At 43.6% G+C, this 20,083-nt stretch overlaps 2 protein-coding genes and 1 pseudogene across 3 annotated transcripts; 1 reads left to right on the forward strand and 2 right to left on the reverse strand.

The window, feature by feature from the left end:
- Nucleotides 1-2,794: 2,794 nt before the first annotated feature.
- LOC124038990 lies at nucleotides 2,795-4,565 on the reverse strand (annotated as a pseudogene).
- A 1,931-nt stretch (nucleotides 4,566-6,496) lies between these two features.
- LOC124039847 (poly(A) RNA polymerase, mitochondrial-like) lies at nucleotides 6,497-10,407 on the reverse strand. 2 transcript variants are annotated; one of them, XM_046356309.1, is made up of 3 exons: nucleotides 9,973-10,407; nucleotides 7,866-8,072; nucleotides 6,497-7,392 (listed from the first exon to the last, which is right to left on the reverse strand). In XM_046356309.1, exons 2-3 carry the CDS (start codon nucleotides 8,008-8,010, stop codon nucleotides 7,145-7,147), a joined length of 393 nt encoding a protein of 130 aa, XP_046212265.1. In that variant the 5' UTR covers nucleotides 8,011-8,072; nucleotides 9,973-10,407; the 3' UTR covers nucleotides 6,497-7,144. The 2 variants fall into 2 exon arrangements, with proteins under 2 accessions (XP_046212265.1, XP_046212264.1); XM_046356308.1 differs by having other exon boundaries at nucleotides 9,394-10,406.
- Nucleotides 9,055-18,754, forward strand: LOC124039846 (mitogen-activated protein kinase kinase kinase 8-like). The gene is made up of 8 exons (XM_046356307.1): nucleotides 9,055-10,519; nucleotides 10,903-11,286; nucleotides 11,512-11,685; nucleotides 12,264-12,525; nucleotides 13,154-13,260; nucleotides 16,039-16,191; nucleotides 17,374-17,620; nucleotides 17,850-18,754. Exons 2-8 carry the CDS (start codon nucleotides 10,933-10,935, stop codon nucleotides 17,978-17,980), a joined length of 1,428 nt encoding a protein of 475 aa, XP_046212263.1. The 5' UTR covers nucleotides 9,055-10,519; nucleotides 10,903-10,932; the 3' UTR covers nucleotides 17,981-18,754.
- Nucleotides 18,755-20,083: the final 1,329 nt, after the last annotated feature.

Below are 20,083 nucleotides of genomic sequence, written 5' to 3' on the forward strand. Positions count from 1 at the left end.
TTCTAAAATGGATTAATTAATTAATTTTTAAAAATCCTCATCAATCTACACACAATACCCCATAATGACAAAGTGAAAACAGGTTGAGACATTTTTGCAAATGTAAATATCACACTTTCATAAGAATTCAGACCCTTTACTCAGTACTTTGTTGAAGCACCTTTGGCAGTGATTACAGCCGAGTCTTCTTGGGTATGACGCTACAAGCTTATATAACATAACAAAACGTGGTAAAAGTCAAGGGGCCTGAATACTTTCCAAATGCACTGTAGCTAGAGGGGAGAAAGAGTAGAGTAAAAGGTAGATTACATACAACATATGTTTATGTAGCGAGAGGTAGAGGGAGGGAACATAAAGGAGGAAGAGACAGTAAACAGAGTAGAGCTTTGCGATATGGACAAAATCCATTTTGCAATAAATTGCCTGAATTGATGCGATAACGATGAAGTGAACGATGCGTTTATAACATTAATGTGCACGTCATTCTAAAAAAAAAGTATCCTTTAAACTGCTACTACTAAACTCAGCAAAAAAGGAAATGTCCTCTCGCTGTCAACTGCGTTTATTTTCAGCAAACTTAACATGTGTAAATATTTGTATGAACATAACAAGATTCAACAACTGTGACATAAACTGAACAAGTTCCACAGACATGTGACTAACAGAAATAGAATAATATGTCCCTGAACAAAGGTGGGGGTCAAAATCAAAAGTAACAGTCAGTATCTGGTGTGGCCACCAGCTGCATTAAGTACGGCAGTGCAGCTCCTACTCATGGACTGCACCAGATTTGCCAGTTTTTGTTGTGAGATGTTACCCAACTCTTCCACCAAGGCACCTGCAAGTTCCCGGACATGTCTGGGGGGAATGGCCCTAGCCGTCCCCATTCCGATCCAACAAATCCCAGACGTACTGGGATTGAGATCCGGGCTCTTCGCTGGCCATGGCAGAACACTGACATTCCTGTCTTGCAGGAAATCACACACAGAATGAGCAGTATGGCTGGTGGCAATGTCATGCTGGAGGGCCATGTCAGGATGAGCTTGCAGGAAGGGTACCACATGAGGGAGGAGGATTACTTCCCTGTAACGCACAGCGTTGAGATTGCCTGCAATGACAACAAGCTCAGTCCGATGATGCTGTGACATACCGCCCCAGACCATGACAGACCCTCCACCTCGATCCCGCTCCAGAGTACAGGCCTCAGTGTCACGCTCATTCCTCCGACGATAAATGCGAATCCGCCCATCACCCCTGGTGAGAAAAACCGAGACTCGTCAGTGAAGAGCACTTTTTGCCAGTCCTGTCTGGTCCAGCGACGGTGGGTTTGTGACCATAGGCGACATAGTTGCCTGTGATGTCTGGTGAGGACCTGCCTTACAACAGGCCTACAAGCCTCCATTTGTCAGCGTCGTGTGTATAGGTGGCAGGGAAGTCAGGCGCAGGAGAGTCAAAATGGAGTGTAAATGGAGTCTTTTTATAAATGTCAACAGAACATGCTCCATAACACTGAAAGTACAGACATGAAAAAACATGGGTACGAGGAGGATCCGTCGCACACCAACACAACAAAATAACAACACTGACAATAAAACAATCTATGACAAAGACATGAGGGGAAATAGAGGGTTAAATACACAACAGGTAATGAATGGGATTGAAGGAGAGGCAACGACTTCGGCGTGATGTTCAGATATACCGATCCTGTGCAGGTGTTGTTATACGTGGTCTGCCACTGCGAGGATGATCAGCTGTCCGTCCTGTCTGCCTGTAGCGCTGTCTTTGGCGTCTCACAGTACGGACATTGCAATTTATTGCCCTGGCCGAATCTGCAGTCCATGCCTCCTTCATGCAGATGAGCAGGGACCCTGAGCATCTTTCTTTTGGTGTTTTTCAGAGTCAGTAGAAAGGCCTCTTTTAGTGTCCTAAGTTTTCATAACTGTGACCTTGAGCTGTTAGTGTCTTAACGACCGTTCCACAGGTGCATGTTCATTAATTGCTTATGGTTCATTGAACAAGCATGGGAAACAGTGTTTAACGCCTTTACAATGAAGATCTGTGACGTTATTTGGATTTTTACGAAATATCTTTGAAAGACAGGGTCCTGAAAAAGGGACATTTCTTTTTTTGCTGAGTTTAGTTTGATGGTTGTTGCCATTCATTGTGCCATTACGAATCACCCATATTAACAGACTTATTTAATTTCAAACTTATCACAGGAATTTCAAACACATTTCTGTAGTATAGACTACTTATCAAAAATGAACAATATCAGCAAAATTCTTGCGAGAAGTGATCGCTCTGGATCATTTTCCGTTTATCGTCCCAGCTCTAATAGAGGGAGCCAATACAGTTCATCATGGGAAAAAGAGAGCAAGAGAGAGAGAGAAAAAGTGAGAGTCCTGATCAGAATCCTTGACCATGTCAGCCGAGGGTAGAAGAAGAGATTGGTTATGTGTGTGTGTGTGTGTGTGCACAAGGTTAAATAGTGCTGGGAGGGTCAAAGCCCTCTGCCAGAGTGATAGGGCCTTTATTGTGATAAAGGCACTATGATGCCTGGGATAGTGTCTCTGTCTGGGCTAAGATGGAGGGAGGGGGATAGATTGCTTTTGGAATGTAATTATTTGAGAGCCAAGGTGACAAGGGGAGCAGGAGTACGAGTGGTGGGAAGAGAAGCATGACTGGGACTACACCAACACAGATATTTTTGTTGCCAATTAGGATCAGCAATCAGATCTATTCAATAAATAATAATTTAATAACCCAATTGCCACTCGCTCAGTGGCCCATTGCTACCGGTTGAACATCAATTTCCAAATTTCTGAATAAAACTAGGAAGTGTAGCAATGCAAGACTACTACCTGCCAGCTCTTTGAGATGATACTGATAGTATAGATTTTTGTTAAAAGAAGTTGCTGCTCAGTGCTCCATTTTTCGCTACCTGCTTTGAGGCAGTCCATGGTGGGCAGTATGGGCTTGCTTGTGGGTGTGGGTATGTGCGTCTGTGTCTACCTGCTCGTTCCTTGAGGTGGTCCAGGGTGAGAAGTACAGGAACAGCCCTCCTTTGCAGGAAGAACAGGACCATGACAGTGAGAGAGAAATTGGTGATCCAGGCATAGAGCTGGTGATACTGTGGGCCCAGGCAGGCCCAACACTGAACACTGAACACCAAGCAACGCACCCGCCGATCCAGCCGCCCATACAGGTACAGAAACTCAGAGCTCTTCATCGCCACCCTGCGGACACATACAGAATGACAGTCAAGACACACAGTGCAGTACACATTCACTGTAGCTGAAATACTTGATACTATCTGGGATTTTTGAATTGATCTTTCTGACACATTAATTTCTATCACCATTCCTAAGCATTTAATATGATGATGATACACAAAGAATGGCAGCCAAGACAACATATAGGATATTAAAGCAGAATACCCTCATTATCTGAGAGACTTGATACGGTCTGGGACTTTGGAATTGAACATTTATAACATGCTAGGAGCAGAGAAAATGAAAAAGTCAGTGGCACACACTATCCACCAGGGGGCAACATTTAGCTGGACATCGTAATTCTCACTTCCAAAATATCCCTCTGTTTTGCAAGGATGACAAACTGTGTATAAACATACTCTTCAATGTTTTTAACATAAACACACAGTCAGGGTGTCTCCACTCTACCCTACTCGATTTCATTACAAACTGAGGCGTGGATGTGTTTATTTCTAATCATTAGCAGGTGTGATCCTTGCTGCTTCACTCTCAGGCTAACTTTAGAGACCACAGAAACCCATAGGGCCAAGGAAAGAAGAAGTGAAACCCATGACCCATCGATCTTCTGCGCTCTCTCCCTCTCTCTCCTACTCTCTCTCCTTCTACGGACCTCGAGTTTCAGTTTGCTTTGTGCAACACCAGTAGGTTTTGAAAGGCAACATAGTTTCTATGAAGCATTAGAGCAAAATGACAAACAGCAACTGACATTTAAAAGGTGACTATTAGTTATGTGGACAGGTGAACTTTAAACAACTTCAACAATTCAAAATCCTAACAAATTGGTCCGTTTATATAGAAGTAGGCAGGCAGAAGTATGTTTGTAGGCTTTAATGATCTGCTTTAATGATTCACAATTGTTTAACAGGAACAGGTCAAGCTTTATAGAAGGCTTTCTGATTTAATCATACTGATGATGTATTTGAGACGCATTACACCAATAAAGGAGTTTGCTCAGTGACTCTTCAATGTGTGTGTCTGTGTGCTATCATGCATGCGTGCGTGTCTGTCAGCATGTGTGTATATGTGGAAACAAGTCCATATGTGTGTCTTTGTTTTACCTATTGTTGGCTGTGAGGTCACACTGTGAGGTCACACTGGTGGGTGAAGCGGACCAGGGGACAGCGAGCGTTGAGGATCTTCTGCACCCCGACACAGCCGAGTCCCAAACTGGTCTACACACTCCCCAATCACAGACAGGATACTCTGGGTCACCGCCCGCTCAGACGCAGACCTCTTTGTCTGGTACCTGCTTTTGGCCGGGCAGATGGAACAAGACCATTTATTGAACAGCATTTTTAATTACAGAAACATAGGCTCTCTAAATGCATAGGATCACAGTGAGTATGCGAGTGAAGATGGCGGGCCAAGGCGAAAAATATATGTCGACGGCGTATACACGAAAATACACGAAAGTGCATAACCCTGCATCTTTCAATCTCCTAGGCCTTTGAGTACATTTTTGGAAGTCAGAGTGACACTCAACATTCACATAGAAAAGATACAACTTTGACAAGCTCTGGAAGCGCTCTTCATACATGAGGGTCTTACATTTCTACTGAACAGCCTTGTCTACAGAAGAGGAAGTGTTGATTTGTAGGACTGCGTGCATCTCTCACCTCTTTTTTTTATCAGCCTGTTGTTTACCCAGAGAGCGAGAGAGCGAGAGAGAGAGAGAGAGAGAGAGAGAGAGAGAGAGAGAGAGAGAGAGAGAGAGAGAGAGAGAGAGAGAGAGAGAGAGAGAGAGAGAGACTGATAAGGACCTCAGGCTCAGTGGGCTTCCTACAGGGCTTTTCCCACACTACTTCAAGGTAAACACATTTTCTATAGGGAGTCCCCGTCTCCCTCCCCGTCTCCCTCTCTGAACAAATGTTCTACAGCACAACAACAGAGTGACAGTAGGGGCCTGGTTTAACAAGTTGCTTCATCTCCTCTCGTACATGAGTTCTTGTAAAGATGTAAACAAAAGGACATGTAATTAAAAGGAGAGTGTATGCAGCAGAAACACGAGACCAATCTCTCAACAGCTGTTTTATGATATGAAAACAATCCTAGGACAAAATTGGTAATTAAAGGAAGAGACCCCTTGGAGTGAGTTTCCTGAAAGCTTTGTAGTACTAGGCATATATTGTCCATATGATCAGTGCTATAAAGCTCTTGGGAAACACCCCTAAAATGATTCTCTTAACCCTTCACACTTGTGGAAATTGTCAAATATGGGTTGGGACAAATTGAAATGTTTCTAACGGGAGAACTATAAAAACATATGCATGACCATGGTAGCAATTGAAAGAGAACACTTAGGAAATTATCAGACCAAAGGTGACAACACTGTTATGTGTAATCCAAACATTACACTTATGTTATGTGCATTTGACATTTTCTGTACTTTTCGCAGCATTTGTCAATAACGAAATCTGAAAATGTATTGAGTAATATAAGAATATTCATGGTAATTTTGGGGTAGGTGTAACATAAGAAAAAAATATTACAAGGATTTGAATGAGAGGTCTAACTGGTGTCTCCAAGTGGCCACACGCCTCTCCAAACCTTGCACAGTTCCTAAGTAATTTCCATACACGTTTATGACTCAAGGAAAGAGCCTTCAACGAAAAGGTGCTTTGCATGTGAGGAACTGAAGCAAGCACACTTGTCATTTTTTGTTTGGAACACATCCCTGCCACACCATCACAAAATTACTGTTGTTGTTTATGCAATCCAAAAACTCTCCATTATAAAATGGAAATCTGGATCAGATGAGCATCATTTGAAAGCTTGTTGTATTACCAGCTACTTTATAAAAAACAATTTTACAGTGTTAGGCTTTCACAAGGCTCTTCACACAGATGCGTGTCATCCTTGTAACTGTACATCAAACATAGCGATCATAATTGTTGATATTGTTAAATGACAGTTTTCAAATGCACATTTGGACTGATGGGCGTTGTAACGGTTTTCTAGGTGTGAAGGAGAGTCGGACCAAAATGCAGCGTGTAGATTGCGATCCATGTTTAATGAACAAACGTAAAACACAAATCTAAATACAAACACTACAAAACGTAACGAAAACCGAAACAGCCTATACTAGTGTAAACTAACACAGAGACAGGAACAAGGACACTAAGGACAATCACCCACGAAACACACAAAGAATATGGCTGCCTAAATATGGTTCCCAATCAGAGACAACGATAAACACCTGTCTCTGATTGAGAACCACTTCAGACAGCCATAGACTTAACTAGAACACCCCACTAAGCTACAATCCCAATACCAACACACCCCATGCCACACCCTGGCCTGACCAAATAAATGAAGATAAACACAAAATACCTCGACCAGGGCGTGACAGGCGTGTGGTTTGCTTTTACAACATCAAAGCGGTATTTATTATAATCTTCAACGCCTCATCCTTCATGTCTCATCCTCACTCAGACAACAAAATATTTCCAAAAGTAGCATATTTTTGTTGTGCATGGAACACACGTTTTGAACAGCTGTCAGTTGAATCCCATACAGCACTATAAAGGGACGTTATATATACAGTATGTTACAGTATAGCCAGTAAGTTCCGATTTAGGCGCTTATCAGTGACCAAGAATTGTAGGAGATTAACTTAAAAACTCTCTCCACTGTCAAGAGGGGGGCCACTAAAATGTTTTGCTTCACTTACGGACCCCAAAAGACTAGGGCTGGCTCTGACTGTGGCCCCTCATGATGAGTTCAGATTTTCTGTGGCCACCATCCCCATCAATGTTGCCCACCCCTTGTATAAAGGGTTAAAATGTCCTTCTCTTTTAGATTCCTACCTGGACTTATTTCAATAACAAAACTGTTTTTGTTTTCCGTTGCAAGACCTTTTGCTACGTTGTGCCCTACTGACCATGACCCTGATGTGGTTCCTCCATCCCCATCCGCACCTTAAGATTCCTTCCATTGGTGTCATCCAGGTCGTGAAACATGTCTAGTTCAAAGCCCAGCTTCCGGAAGCCGTTCATGGAGGGCAGAATGTTGCATTCTGGGAAATATGCAGCAGCTATGTCGTTCAGCAGCGAGCAGACCAGGAAGCAGACATTCTCTTCTGTTAGCTGGTATGTCTCTGTAAGGGAGGTGATTTGTTGGTCTGAGATAAAGAGAAGACAGACACAGCGTTCTCATTGGAATGAACAATATTTGTGCTTAAAGCAAGGGATCTCTTGAAATCTCTATAATTTCAACTTCAATAAAATCAACTTTGTCTTGGTATAAATGTTTGTTACCTAAATTAGCAATAAAGCTGACATTGTACCTATATGTGTTCCCAGGGACATCATATATGTTGCTATGTTAATCTGCATTCTAGCAATCTTAATTTAGTCAGTTAGACAACTTCAGACAGCCTAGTATTTGGTCCTGCGACTTACAGTATGTGGTCCTGTGTAGCTCAGTTGGTAGAGCATGGCGCTTGTAACGCCAGGGTAGTGGGTTCGATCCCCGGGACCACCCATACGTAGAATGTATGCACACATGACTGTAAGTCTCTTTGGATAAAAGTGTCTGCTAAATGGCATATATTATTATTATTATTATTTTAGAAACGAGTCCATGTCGACTTACACTGTCTCTGTATGAGGTCGTTGATGGGGATGGTTGGCACTGACTGGCAGTTAGACATTTCTACAGGACCCGTCTTTTTGAGGGACAGCAATCTGGACTTGAAAGGCACTGTAGCTTCATAGTCGATGCTTGGGATGATGGTCATTTCATGTAGTGAAGTGAGGCTCCCCTTGCTGGTAAACTCCACCAGTTATCTTTGACAACCTCCTTTCAATAAACATTAAAGATAGATTTTAGTTTTTGTTTCAGACACAGATGAAAAAATACAATAAATAATATTGAGGACAATTGACATTATAGATTGTTGTTCTTACATAATCGTACACATTTTTGCACATTTAGCAGAATGTGTTCATAAATATATAAAATATACTTTGCAAGAGTTTTATTTGATAGATGGTGGGAAAACGATTGGAATCATTTCCCTGTTTGACCGCTAGGTTTTATGGGTATTATGACACCTGCACTGTTGGGCTGTATGGAGCCTGAATTGCTTAGAAATAGTTCCATTGGCGGTAACTGTGGCACTGGCCCCCGGAATACAGGGTTTTGATCCATCATATAAAGTGGGGGCTAAATCCATCGGTCTCCAGGGCTTTAAATAGGAAACCCCACTCCACCCTATCAAATGCATTCTCAGCATTCAGGGACAGAGCTATGGCAGGGGTTTGGCAGGTCCTCATAGCCCATTTTACATACTTTTATTTGTTTGCTATCAGTGCCGTACCGGTGTTGGAAAAAGCCAACCTGATCAGGGTGAACCGGGTTGCTTATAAAGCATTCTAGTCTTTTTTGTTAAGACTTTAGACAATATCATTAGGTCACAGTTTAGTATTGAGAGGGGGTGGTAATTCTCACATTGTGTAGGTGAAAAGATAGACCTCCTTATAAATTACTCCCTTAAACAAATACAATATTTTAAATTAATGTAATTATGTTCAGTTATTTTTGGATATGCTATTTCCCATCATACCGTAGTTACATACAAACAGCATTGCTTTTGTTTCCATACATTCGTGTTGATTTGTAGATTCATATCTTAGCACAACTGAAATACTTACATAGCTTATATAACATTTGTTGACATTTCCATGTCTGGATAAATACTTCAGTAACTTTTTGTTGTTGGTTTTAGCAGGGCAGCTGATTAGGACATATCTCTCTGCCTGCTCTATCCTCTTATCTTGTAATGTGTAAAAAATGTGTCTCCCTCCTTTGGTTCTAAAATCAAGAAAACAGACCGACACTTCCGTCTTTGACATGGAAATGTAGGCCTAATCCATCTAGCTAACTACACAGATGCCGTACTAGTATGGTGTTTTCGCGAGCTACTTGCCACAACTTTGTGGCCCCTATTGCCTTTAATGTTGAGCATGATCAGCAAAACGACATAAATTAACAAGTGGCAGGGAGCTTGAACTGCAGTAGTCTTGGGGCAACTGCCAGCTAGCTAGCTAACGTTACCTACAATGAATGGCTAGCTCGTGTTACTTACATGATGCGTCTAATCGTTGGATGAAAAACCTACCGATTTCATGTTTCTTTTTGAGTACATTGGTCTTCCTAGCAGCAGTACTAGTTCCGATCTTTCTTTGAAAGCATGAATCTAGTTATTGGAAGCGTTTTGAGAGGCTACCGCTTCCTCTCATACATAACCTGCACGCCAAAGGAGGAAGCCATTGATGCCCTGAGAGTGGCATTAAAGAGCATATGCGTGTTCCCCCTGTTCAGAGACGGCTCAAACAGAACAAAGAAGGCTCAGTCAGCTGTAATATTAATATTCGGTTTTTACTCATGTGCAATACCAAACTGATCAATTTAATTGTTTGTATTGAAATGACTTTGTTTGCTCTCTGTAATGCAACCACCTGCGTTTAGTTTCATTACACTTCTATCACTTACGTAATTTCTCATATAACACTTATATTTCTTCAACACGAGACATTGCAAAACACAGTATTGTTATTGACGCACATAGAGCGCAAGGTTTGAAAATCGGAGAAGGGTTAAATTGCGTTCCTGTGTATAGGAATTAATGCACAATCATGTTGGATGCCAGCAACGGATTAACTCCGTCGGGGCGCAAACGGTAGATAGCTAGCCATACACCTGTACGTTAGTCAGTGTCCTTCGTCCGCTTGTTGGGCACTGGTTTCCCCCAGTGCTGTTAACGACGGTAAAGGAAGCTTTTTAGTAGTCGAAGGACACTGGGTGCTAGCTTAACCAGCTGGAGTATGATGAAAGACTTGCCCACATGCAGCAGGAACGCCCCGAATTGCTGGCTGCAGTTTCACACTATTGGAATATACCGAACTATTCAATTGAATCTGATGAACGGCAAGTCTTTCTCTGAGCTTCCTTCACCTGAATACGTTCGCCTATGGAAAACAAATATTACGGGGAAATTAAGGAAAATTAAAAAGAAAAACGGAACTACAAAGCAACCCTATGACTGTAACACATAGCATTCGCATAGTTTTTCATTAATACAGCACTACACCCGCACACGGAGACTTATATGGACTTCCTCTGTTGACAACTTCCTCACTGGTGAGGGTCCGTAGGATTCAATGAGCAATAGAGTTGACTGCATACAGACGCAAGAATGGAGTGAGCACAGTCAGACCTGGCCCTAAGTTATTACAAAGACTCAGGTAATCATATTGATATTACGCTTTTATAAACTAATCCTGATTCGCCTTATTTGCTTGCAACCTTAGTTTTCCAAAACGTGTCAATTAATTTAGTTGCACTTCTTCACTTGGTTACAATGAGAACACATCATGTGATTTAGAAGAAGTGGAAATTTAGCCTGTTATGTTTTCATCACTTTATTAAGGCTTCTGAAGTCCCTAACATGAGGGTGCAATTTCACCAGAGGCTTCCCAGCTAATTGTGAAATTACCTTTATCTGCAAGGAAAGCGGGTTCATCTATAGATTAGACCCCCCCCTTTGCTCTGTTTCCCCAACAAGCTGTACCAGGATCAGAATATCAAAAGGACCTTTCCATCATGGAATCTCAACTTTCCATTTCAGAAACCATTTTGGAGCAGTGAATCAAACAAGATGGATTACAAATATGACAATGCTGGAATAGAACTCTTGCTGGCTCACATGAACATAGAGGACATCATCGACGTGGTGGAACATCTCTACCACACCAAGGAAGAGGAAAAAGAGGCCGGGGCGTCGTTTGCGGAGGGTCTCTCTCAGGAGGAGATGGACGAGAACGAGGAGACAGTGGATGATTCGTGGGGCGAAGTGACAGGAGGGTCCCAGGGGACACAGCAGGGGAACAGTGGTGGCAGGGTAAGGTACGGGACGGTGTCGGACTTGCTCTCTTTCATCAACCAGATCTCTAACATGCAGCCAGAAGTATTGCAGCACCTTCCGGAGGAGATGGGTGTGTTACTGAACAAGGTGAGACTTCAGGACATTGGTTAGTCTTTTGAGCAGACTATGTTGATGGATTCTGCTCACAAAGGGACTCCTAGTGTTAGAAATGACACTGCATGTGTGTGTCTCTGTCTGTGTTTGTCTGTTCATGGTTAGAGTTAAGAAGAGTATACTTCTGTGTACAGGGTTTTAACTGCCTTTACTGGGTCAGAAGCACCTTTCACACTGTATTTCACTACTTCTGTGCAGAAACACATGGGGCTGAAGAAGGGTCACTATCGCATCGATTCAGATGTGTTACTGTTTCCGTGGAAGTGGACCTATAAGACTCCTGGCTCCGGCGGCCATGTTCCAAAGGGCTCTTTTGGGAAAGTCCACTTGGCCCAGGATACCATAACCAGGAAGAGAATGGCATGCAAACTGGTGAGTCAATGAGCCCCGTGCTGGAATGTCTGGCATGTTTGCAGAATACATTTCTCAAAGCAACCATTTCGTTAGGACAAAAACCCATGTCAAAGCATCATGTCGCATGTCAAGTCAGTCAGGCCTTTGCACACAGACACTTTGAAACTTGCAACAACATTATGCAAGAAGATCATTGTTTTCACTGTGACACAAAAAAGCTAGCATTGCATATGGATGGAAACTGAAAGTATTTGGCTGCCTACCCCACAGGAAACTCAACAGAAACCCCCCACAGTAACAGCTCTGGTTTCAGACAATAACAAATGCAGTGGGAAAGAATCAAACGGCATCATAGAATATCACCATTACCACATGTTTTCCCCGCTAAAGTTCTCATTTGATATCTATGTTTTCATTTTGAGCTTAATGATTAGGCCTGCTGGTATTCACCTGGGGTGAGGATAGCATTGATATTATGTCAGCCCACAAATAGTTACACATGATGAGAGTGGCTTCCTGGTCTGGTTATTCAATAGTCATTGGAAAGTTCACATACTAAAGACTTGGTGCCTTAATGGTTATATCCATGCTCCTAGATCCCCATGGAACACTTCAAACCAGCCGATGTGGAGATCCAGGCACGGTTCCGTCATGAGAACATTGCAGAGCTCTATGGTGCTCTCCTCTGGGACCAAAACATCCACCTGTTCATGGAAGCCGGCGAGGGAGGGTCGGTACTGGAAAAACTGGACAGCTGTGGCCCCATGAGGGAGTTTGAGATAATCTGGGTCACCAAGCAAGTCCTCCGGGGCTTGGAGTACCTACACTCTCACAATGTCATCCACCACGACATCAAACGTGAGTAAGAGCCCAAAACAAATGTTGAAAAACACACATTAGTAGACAGAGACTAGCGTAAGAGTACGCGTAAGAGGGAGAAGAAGAGTAATAGGCATACAGCCTCTACTTTTACCAGGGTTTAAAAACCTAGGGTTTCTCAAATTCTAGCCCCAAATACAGCAGAAATGGAACCCAGGTATGTCTACACATGCACGCACGCTAGTGTGTTTGGGGCCTGTGACTGTCATCAGCCACTTTACATGATTACACTTTACATCATCTACTTTACAAATGTATCCAGGAAAGGGCTTTAGAGTAGACTGCAGCTTAAAGAAACGGCTTCATAGGAAACTCAGCCGCTGACACCTTAAGAAACCATGGAGCTCCCTCTATAATGTACTTCTCATTTCCTTTGAATGTATGTACAGTTCTCATCACATAGAATATTATATAATAAGTATTGACCTTTGAAAGTAGATTGACTAATAACATAGCACTGTATCTAGTTAGTCCACACTATATTTGGTTCTGGGTTCTGAGACTATACTGTATCTTGCAACAAGGTTCTTTAGCTATGTATGACATGGCTGAACTAAGCAGCTTTTATGGTGAATCTCACTCTCCCTCCCTCCCCCTCGCTCTTCAGCCAGCAACATCGTCCTGATGTCAGACAAAGCGGTTCTGGTAGATTTTGGCCTGACGGTACAGATGACAGAGAAAGTATACACCCCTAGGGATCTACGAGGCACAGAGGTGAGTGATTCTGCTGTTTTTTTTCTCTTCAACACCCTCAGGCCTATGACATGACAACAAAATACACCCTCAGGCCTATGACATGACAAAATACACCCTCAGGCCTATGACATGACAACAAAATACACCCTCGGGTCTATGCCATGATCTAGAGGTTTGGGGTCAATTCGTTTTCAATTCAGTCAATCAACATTTTTAAATTGGAATTTCAGGTTTCGGAATTTAAATGGAATTGACCCGAACCATGATGACCAATGACATGACAAACAACAAGAGCAATGAATTGGAAGAACCATCCTACTCCAGTTAATCCATGAGAAGTTAAATAAGTGTGTTTAACTAGAAGAAAAAAATGCTGTTTCTAGTTCTGGGATTGAGATCACGCAATGCCTCAGCACAGTCTGATAATGATGTATTCAGAAGACAAGTCAGTGCTCCTCTCACAGTGTCTCAGTCAAAAAAAGGTGCAATGAAATCACATCAAACATTGTCACGCCTTGGTCGAAGTATATTGTGTTTGTCTTTATTTATTTGGTCAGGCCGGGGTGTGACATGGGTTTATTGTGGTGTGTTTTGTCTTGTTTTTTTTTAGGTATTGGGTGTGTGGCTTAGTGGGGGTATCTAGCAAAGTCTATGGCTGTCTGGAGTTGTTCTCAATCAGAGACAGGTGTTTATCGTTGTCTCTGATTGGGAACCATATTTAGGCAGCCATATTCTTTGAGTGTTTGGTGGGTGATTGTTCCTGTCTTTGTGTTTGCACCAGATAGGGCTGTTTCGGTTTTCACATTTCATTATTTTTGTATTTTCTTCATGTATAGTTTTTTCCTTCATTAAAATATCATGAATCATCATCACGCTGCATTTTGGTCCGACTCTCCTTCACCACAAGAAAGCCGTTACAGAATCACCCACCACAACTGGACCAAGCGGCGTGTCAACAGGCAGGAGCAGTAGGTGAAGCAACAGCGGCAGCAGGAGAAACGTAATAAGGAATTCTGGACATGGGAGGAAATCCTCGACGGGAGAGGACCCTGGGCTAAACCAGGGGAGTGTAGCCGCCCCAAGGTGCAGCAGGAGAAGAGGCAACAGGAGCAGCCCAAAGAGGAGGACGGTTTGGACTACAAGAGTATGGACTATACTTCTTGGGAGGAGATAGACAGGTGGGCGGTCGACCCAGGGAGAGTGCCGGAGCCCGCCTGGGATGCGATGGAGCAGTGCGCGGAAGGTTACCGGATAATGGAGTTGGCGAAGCAAGCACGGTGGTGCGGACGGAAGCCTGAGAGTCAGCCCCAAAAATGTATTGGGGGGGTGGCTCACAGGGAGTAGGGCTACGCCAGGTAGGAGACCTGCGCAAACTCTCTGTGCTTACCGGGGGGCTAGTGAGACCGGGCAGGCACCGTGTTATGCTTTGGAGCGCATGGTGTCCTCAGTGCGGGTGCATAGCCCGGTGCGGTACATTCCAGCTCCTCGTATCGGCCGGGCTAGAGTGGCATCGAGCCAGGTAAGGTTGGGCAGGCTCGGTGCTCAAGAGCTCCAGTGCGCCTGCACGGTCCGGTCTATCCAGTACCACCTTCACGCACCAGCCCTCCGGTGGCAGCTCCCCGCACCAGGCTTCCTGTGCGTGTTCTCGGCCCAGTCCCACCAGTGCCAGCACCACGCATCAGGCCTACAGTGCGCCTCGCCTCTTCAGCGCTGCCGGAGTCTCCCACCTGTTCAGCGCAGCCAGAGCCTTCCTCCTCTACAGCGCTGCCGGACTCTCCCACCTATCTAGCGCTGCCAGAGCCTTCCTCCTCTACAGCGCTGCTGGAGTCTCCCGCCTGTTCAGCGCTGCCAGAGCCTTCCTCCTCTACAGCGCTGCTGGAGTCTCCCTCCTGTTCAGCGCTGCTGGAGTCTCCCGCCTGTTCAGCGCTGCCAGAGCCTTCCTCATCTACAGCGCTGCTGGAGTCTCCCGCCTGTTCAGCGCAGCCAGAGCCTTCCTCCTCTACAGCGCTGCTGGAGTCTCCCGCCTGTTCAGCGCTGCCAGAGCCTTCCTCCTCTACAGCGCTGCTGGAGTCTCCCGCCTGTTCAGCGCAGCCAGAGCTGCCAGCCTGCATGGAACAGCCAGAGCTGCCAGCCTGCATGAAATGTGTTTTACATAGGCTACAAAAGGCTGCATAGGCTACAAAATGTACATTGTTTAAGGTTGAATGCCTTTGAACAGTAGCATTTTCAGATTCAAATGTAGTTAGGAACAGGAGGAACAGGAGGATCAGGAGAGGGAGGGTCTTAAGAAAGATCAGTGATTGCCTCATCTATATTTTCCCGATTCACTCCACTACCCTCTGTGGTAACCTATACCCTTGGTGACAGAGTGGGAAAGTCCCAGAGCAGAGAGCTAGACACCCAGCACAGCATTAATAACAGGGAGGGAAAGGGCTACCAAACAGACAGCTAGCCAAAGGAGTGGAGCTGCTGAGGCTGCTGGAAATTCCAGTTGACAGACCATACCACAAGTACCATATTAGCTATACAGTACAGAGCCTAACATAAGCCCAGCTGCTCTTAGGGTTCCTGTATTATTACATAGTCATAGAGACACTGTGCATTATCAGAGAACTCTTCTCTTTGCTTTTTTCATGTTGTGATTGTTATTATTATCACTGGCTTCATGACGACATAACAAAAAATGACATTTGATAAAGAAAAATATTGTGTACTTTCCAAACACTTTCTTCTTCTACAATTGGGATTATGCCGTTGACCCTGTGAGTAACAGTTGTCTTGTGTTTTCTTCCCCAGATGTATATGAGCCCGGAGGTGGTTCTTTGTCGAGGACACAACACCAAGACAGATATCTACAGCCTGGGCGCCACCATCATCCATATGCAGACTGGCAACCCACCCTGGGTCAGGAGATACCCACGCACCGCCTACCCATCCTACCTCTACATAGTAAGTACCACCCTACCTATCTCCCTCCCTACCTACCCATCCTACCTCTACATAGTAAGTACCTGACAGTTCACAAATGACTTCTGTACACTTCCAACAGATGCATAAAAATTGACAGAACACATATGGAGCTGTGTAGCTGAAGCTGTTTTTGCATGGGACATAATCAGTGACAACTCCAAGTATTAACGAAAAGAGGATGGATGAAGTGTATAGACGAGTGAATGGTGAACTTACAGGCCTTCCTCTTGCTTCACTGACAGGGCCGAAGGAGGGTAAACCCCTCGCCTGTTTGTGGCCAGTTATTCCTTGAAACAGACAAATGCAGTTTGACTTAACATTCACTGAAGATCAAACAAACTGTTTATGATAGAGGTAGGTCAGAGGCAAAGTGGACTATACCTAGTAGAATTTCATGAACACCTATTTTGCTGCACCCACCCAAAAGTCACATTTTTCCATGACCCTGTACAGATTTCCACAGCATAGACCTAGATTCTTGCAACATTATTTTTTTTCTCAAATGTCACGAGAGGCAGGTCCCTTAACGTGACTTTGTCTTCATCCTAAATGGCACCCTATTCCCTATTATAGTGCACTACCTTTGACCAAAGCCTTATGGGCCCTGGTCAAAGTAGTGCACTATGTTGGGAATAAGTTGCCATTTGGGAGGCAACCTCTGTCTATGACACGTTAGTATTTTACTCCCTCGGTCTCAGTACAGTAGTTCCGTTTTTACTTTTAACAGTGTTTTTCCATGATCATGTTCCTGATTTGAATATGTCCTGTTTCTCTTTTTGAAGCGTTATTCATCTCTGCTTTAAGGGAGGACTTACTTCCTCATTCTCCACTGTCATAGGGATGCCCTTTCTTGTACACCAAACTTATTTTACAAGATATTACACTCATAGATGGAGCCGTCAGATAGCATAGAGGTGCAGATTCAATGCAGGATAACTTTTAGTTTCACCCTACCAGAAACTGTATTTAACAAGATTGGAAGAAAGTGTCGAGGAGTAGATTCGATCAGTTGTTTTTTCTTCAAATACTTTAGCTGTGCTTGATTGAACTTGCCTGGTGCAGTGGAATAGTCCCAAAAGTGCAAACGCCCATCCATCTAAACTCACCTTACCTGGAGGTATTACTTCAGACCTCTGACCATATCCTCCTCTCTCCCCTCAGATCCACAAGCAGGCCCCTCCCCTGGAGGACATAGCGGAGGACTGCAGTGGTGTCATGCGGTCCTTCCTAGAGACCGCCCTGGAGAGGAACCCTGCCAAGCGCAGCTCTGCAGCCAAGCTCCTGAGGGACGAGGCCATCAACCCTCCCAGAGAGGAACAGCCACGCTGCTGGAGCCTGGACTCAGCCCTGGTGGAGGCCTCCCACCCTCTACTGAGGCAGCATAGCCAGCAGCCTGACACCACACAGGGTAGGGACTTCTATATTTTACTGTTCTCTATCATTTTATTTTAGGGAACAACACTGTTTTATATACTGTTCCTCACAGGGTAGGGACTTTTAGGGATATGCTAATAAACTGTACATCTGATATGTTTTAAAGTGCATGTTTCTCTGATATTCAAATTACAGAGTACACACTCACAAATTTGCATATGAGGGCACCTATAATACAACAACTATTCTCTTTCTCTTCACAGAATCCTCATTGTACTCTGAGCCTGAGGACTCTGCCCACCTGAGGAGAAAGGGATCCCTGTACATCGACTTGGGGGCAATGGCTGGATACTATAATCTAGTGAGAGGTCCCCCTGCCACAGAGTATGGCTAACCCTAGGTAAAGATATCAGAGATAACTGTTACCTTTCACCTAGCCTGGTACTGGTGAACTGTTAGGTCAGAGACTCTCAAGAAGTTGAGTTCAGGACTCATGAAGACTCAATGGTGAAGGTGTGACTGATGCTTTTGGAAAGCGATACCAGAAGGACAGAAAATTGGATAGAGACAGTAAATAGCCTGCACTTCATTGGCGCTGGACTCGTGTAATGAAATTGACCAATGTCTGAAGAGTGGTTTCTGTAGCTGCCTTAATTTGCCATCTCTCAACAATGCAGCGGTTCATTGGATGTAAGAGATGTTACTCAGTAACACTGTTTCACTGGCTAACAGTGGAATCAGTGACATCTTGTGGGATGTTCTGTAGATACATGATATACTGTATAAGCATCTTATGCAAGTTTGTTTCTTAAAGAAATGCATCTGAATGGGTCTTCTGATTGAGACGTCATTCTATTATTTTGTGTCAATATGAAAACTGTGATTTCTGTCCGTGTATGTGTTTCTGACCGTGTATTTGTACAAATTGTACAATTATATTGTTTTAAACGTGAAGTTCTAAAAATTAACTTATTTGTGTTTGTTCCTAAGGAATATGAGAAGTGATTTTGAGAATTGCTATGCAAGTTACACCATGTACATGACTGATTCATTTGTTACTTTATTTGTGTGATCATTGTTCTTTACCTGTTGGGTATGCAGTTTTCTTTGCCACTTGCAACAATTTCAAAGATTTTACTGAGTTTACAATAAGGAAATAAGTCAATTTTAAAAAAAAATCATTCGACCCTAATCTATGATTTCACATGACTGGGAATACAGATATGCATCTGTTGGTCACAGATACCTTAAAAAAGGTAGGGGGGTGTGGATCAGAAAACCAAGCCGTATCTGGTGTGAACCACCATTTTCCTCATAAAGCGCGACACATCTCCTTCGCATAGAGTTGATCAGACTGTCGATTGTGGCCCTTGGAATGTTGTCCTACCCCTTCAATGGCTGTGTGAAGTTGCTGGATGTTGGTGGGAACTGGAATACGCTGTTGTACACGTCGATCCAAAGCATCCCAAACATGCTGAATGGGTGACATATCTGGTGAATATGCAGGCCATGGAAGGAGTTGGACATTTTCAGCAGAATTGTGTACAGATCCTTGCGACATGGGGCCGTGCGTTATCATGCTGAAACATGAGGTGATTGCTGCAGATGAATGGCACGACAATGAGACTCAGGATCTCGTCACGGTATCTCTTCATTCAAGTTGCCAACAATTCGTCCACACAACGCCGTACACGTGGTCTGCGTTTGTGAGGCCGGTTGGACGTACTGCCAAATTCTCTAAATTAATGTTGGAGGCGGCTTATAATAGAAAAATTATCAAATTATTGGGCAACAGCTCTGGTGGACATTCCTGCAGTCAGCATGCCAACTGCGTGCTCCCTCAAAACTTGAAACCTCTGTGGAATTGTGTTGTGTCACAAAACTGCACATTTTAGAATGGCCTTTTATTGTCCCCAGCACAAGTTGCACCTGTGTAATGATCATGCTGTTTAATTAGCTTCTTGATATGACACACCTGTCCGATTGGATAGATTATCTTGGCAAAGGAGAAATGTTCGCTAACAGTAACGTAAACAAATTTGTGCACAAAATTTGAGAGAAATAAAGTTATTGTGCCAATGAAAAATTACAGAATCTTTTATTTCAGCTCATGAAACCAGTACCTTACATGCTGCGTTCAAATTTTTATCCAGTGTAAGTATATCCAATGAGATGACCAGTGCTGTTTTGTACACACATTCATTTCAATATAGCATTTTGTTAATTTTCTTCAGATTTTGTCTCATACACTACTTATTTCTGTCATGTTAGTTGAATAAAATATATCATTAACCTGACTTAAATGAAAAGCCAACACGTGTTTTAATCGCGTTCATATGACTTTATGACAATGTATTCTTGACCATATGAAGAGCTAGATAAAACAGTTGGTGTATCTCTTTCTATGAGTGAGTATAGGGGGGAGTGGGAGGAGGGGGGAAGTTGTCATTTGTACCTCTTTTTCTCTGTGATCACGTTTTGGATGAATAATAATCTG

The sequence above is a fragment of the Oncorhynchus gorbuscha genome, linkage group LG07 (genome assembly GCF_021184085.1).
Source record: "Oncorhynchus gorbuscha isolate QuinsamMale2020 ecotype Even-year linkage group LG07, OgorEven_v1.0, whole genome shotgun sequence".
NCBI classification, from domain to species: Eukaryota; Metazoa; Chordata; class Actinopteri; order Salmoniformes; family Salmonidae; genus Oncorhynchus; species Oncorhynchus gorbuscha.

Bases quoted from the DNA above. Each gene is read 5' to 3' on its own strand.
- LOC124039847 (XM_046356309.1), bottom strand. From the start codon at position 8,010: ATGACCATCATCCCAAGCATCGACTATGAAGCTACAGTGCCTTTCAAG. The intron at 7,393-7,865 runs GTAAGTCGACAT...TCTTTATCTCAG, and splicing joins CGACCTCATACAGAGACAGT to ACCAACAAATCACCTCCCTT.
- LOC124039846 (XM_046356307.1), top strand. From the start codon at position 10,933: ATGGATTACAAATATGACAATGCTGGAATAGAACTCTTGCTGGCTCAC. The intron at 11,686-12,263 runs GTGAGTCAATGA...CCATGCTCCTAG, and splicing joins AGAGAATGGCATGCAAACTG to ATCCCCATGGAACACTTCAA. The intron at 12,526-13,153 runs GTGAGTAAGAGC...CTCGCTCTTCAG, and splicing joins CATCCACCACGACATCAAAC to CCAGCAACATCGTCCTGATG.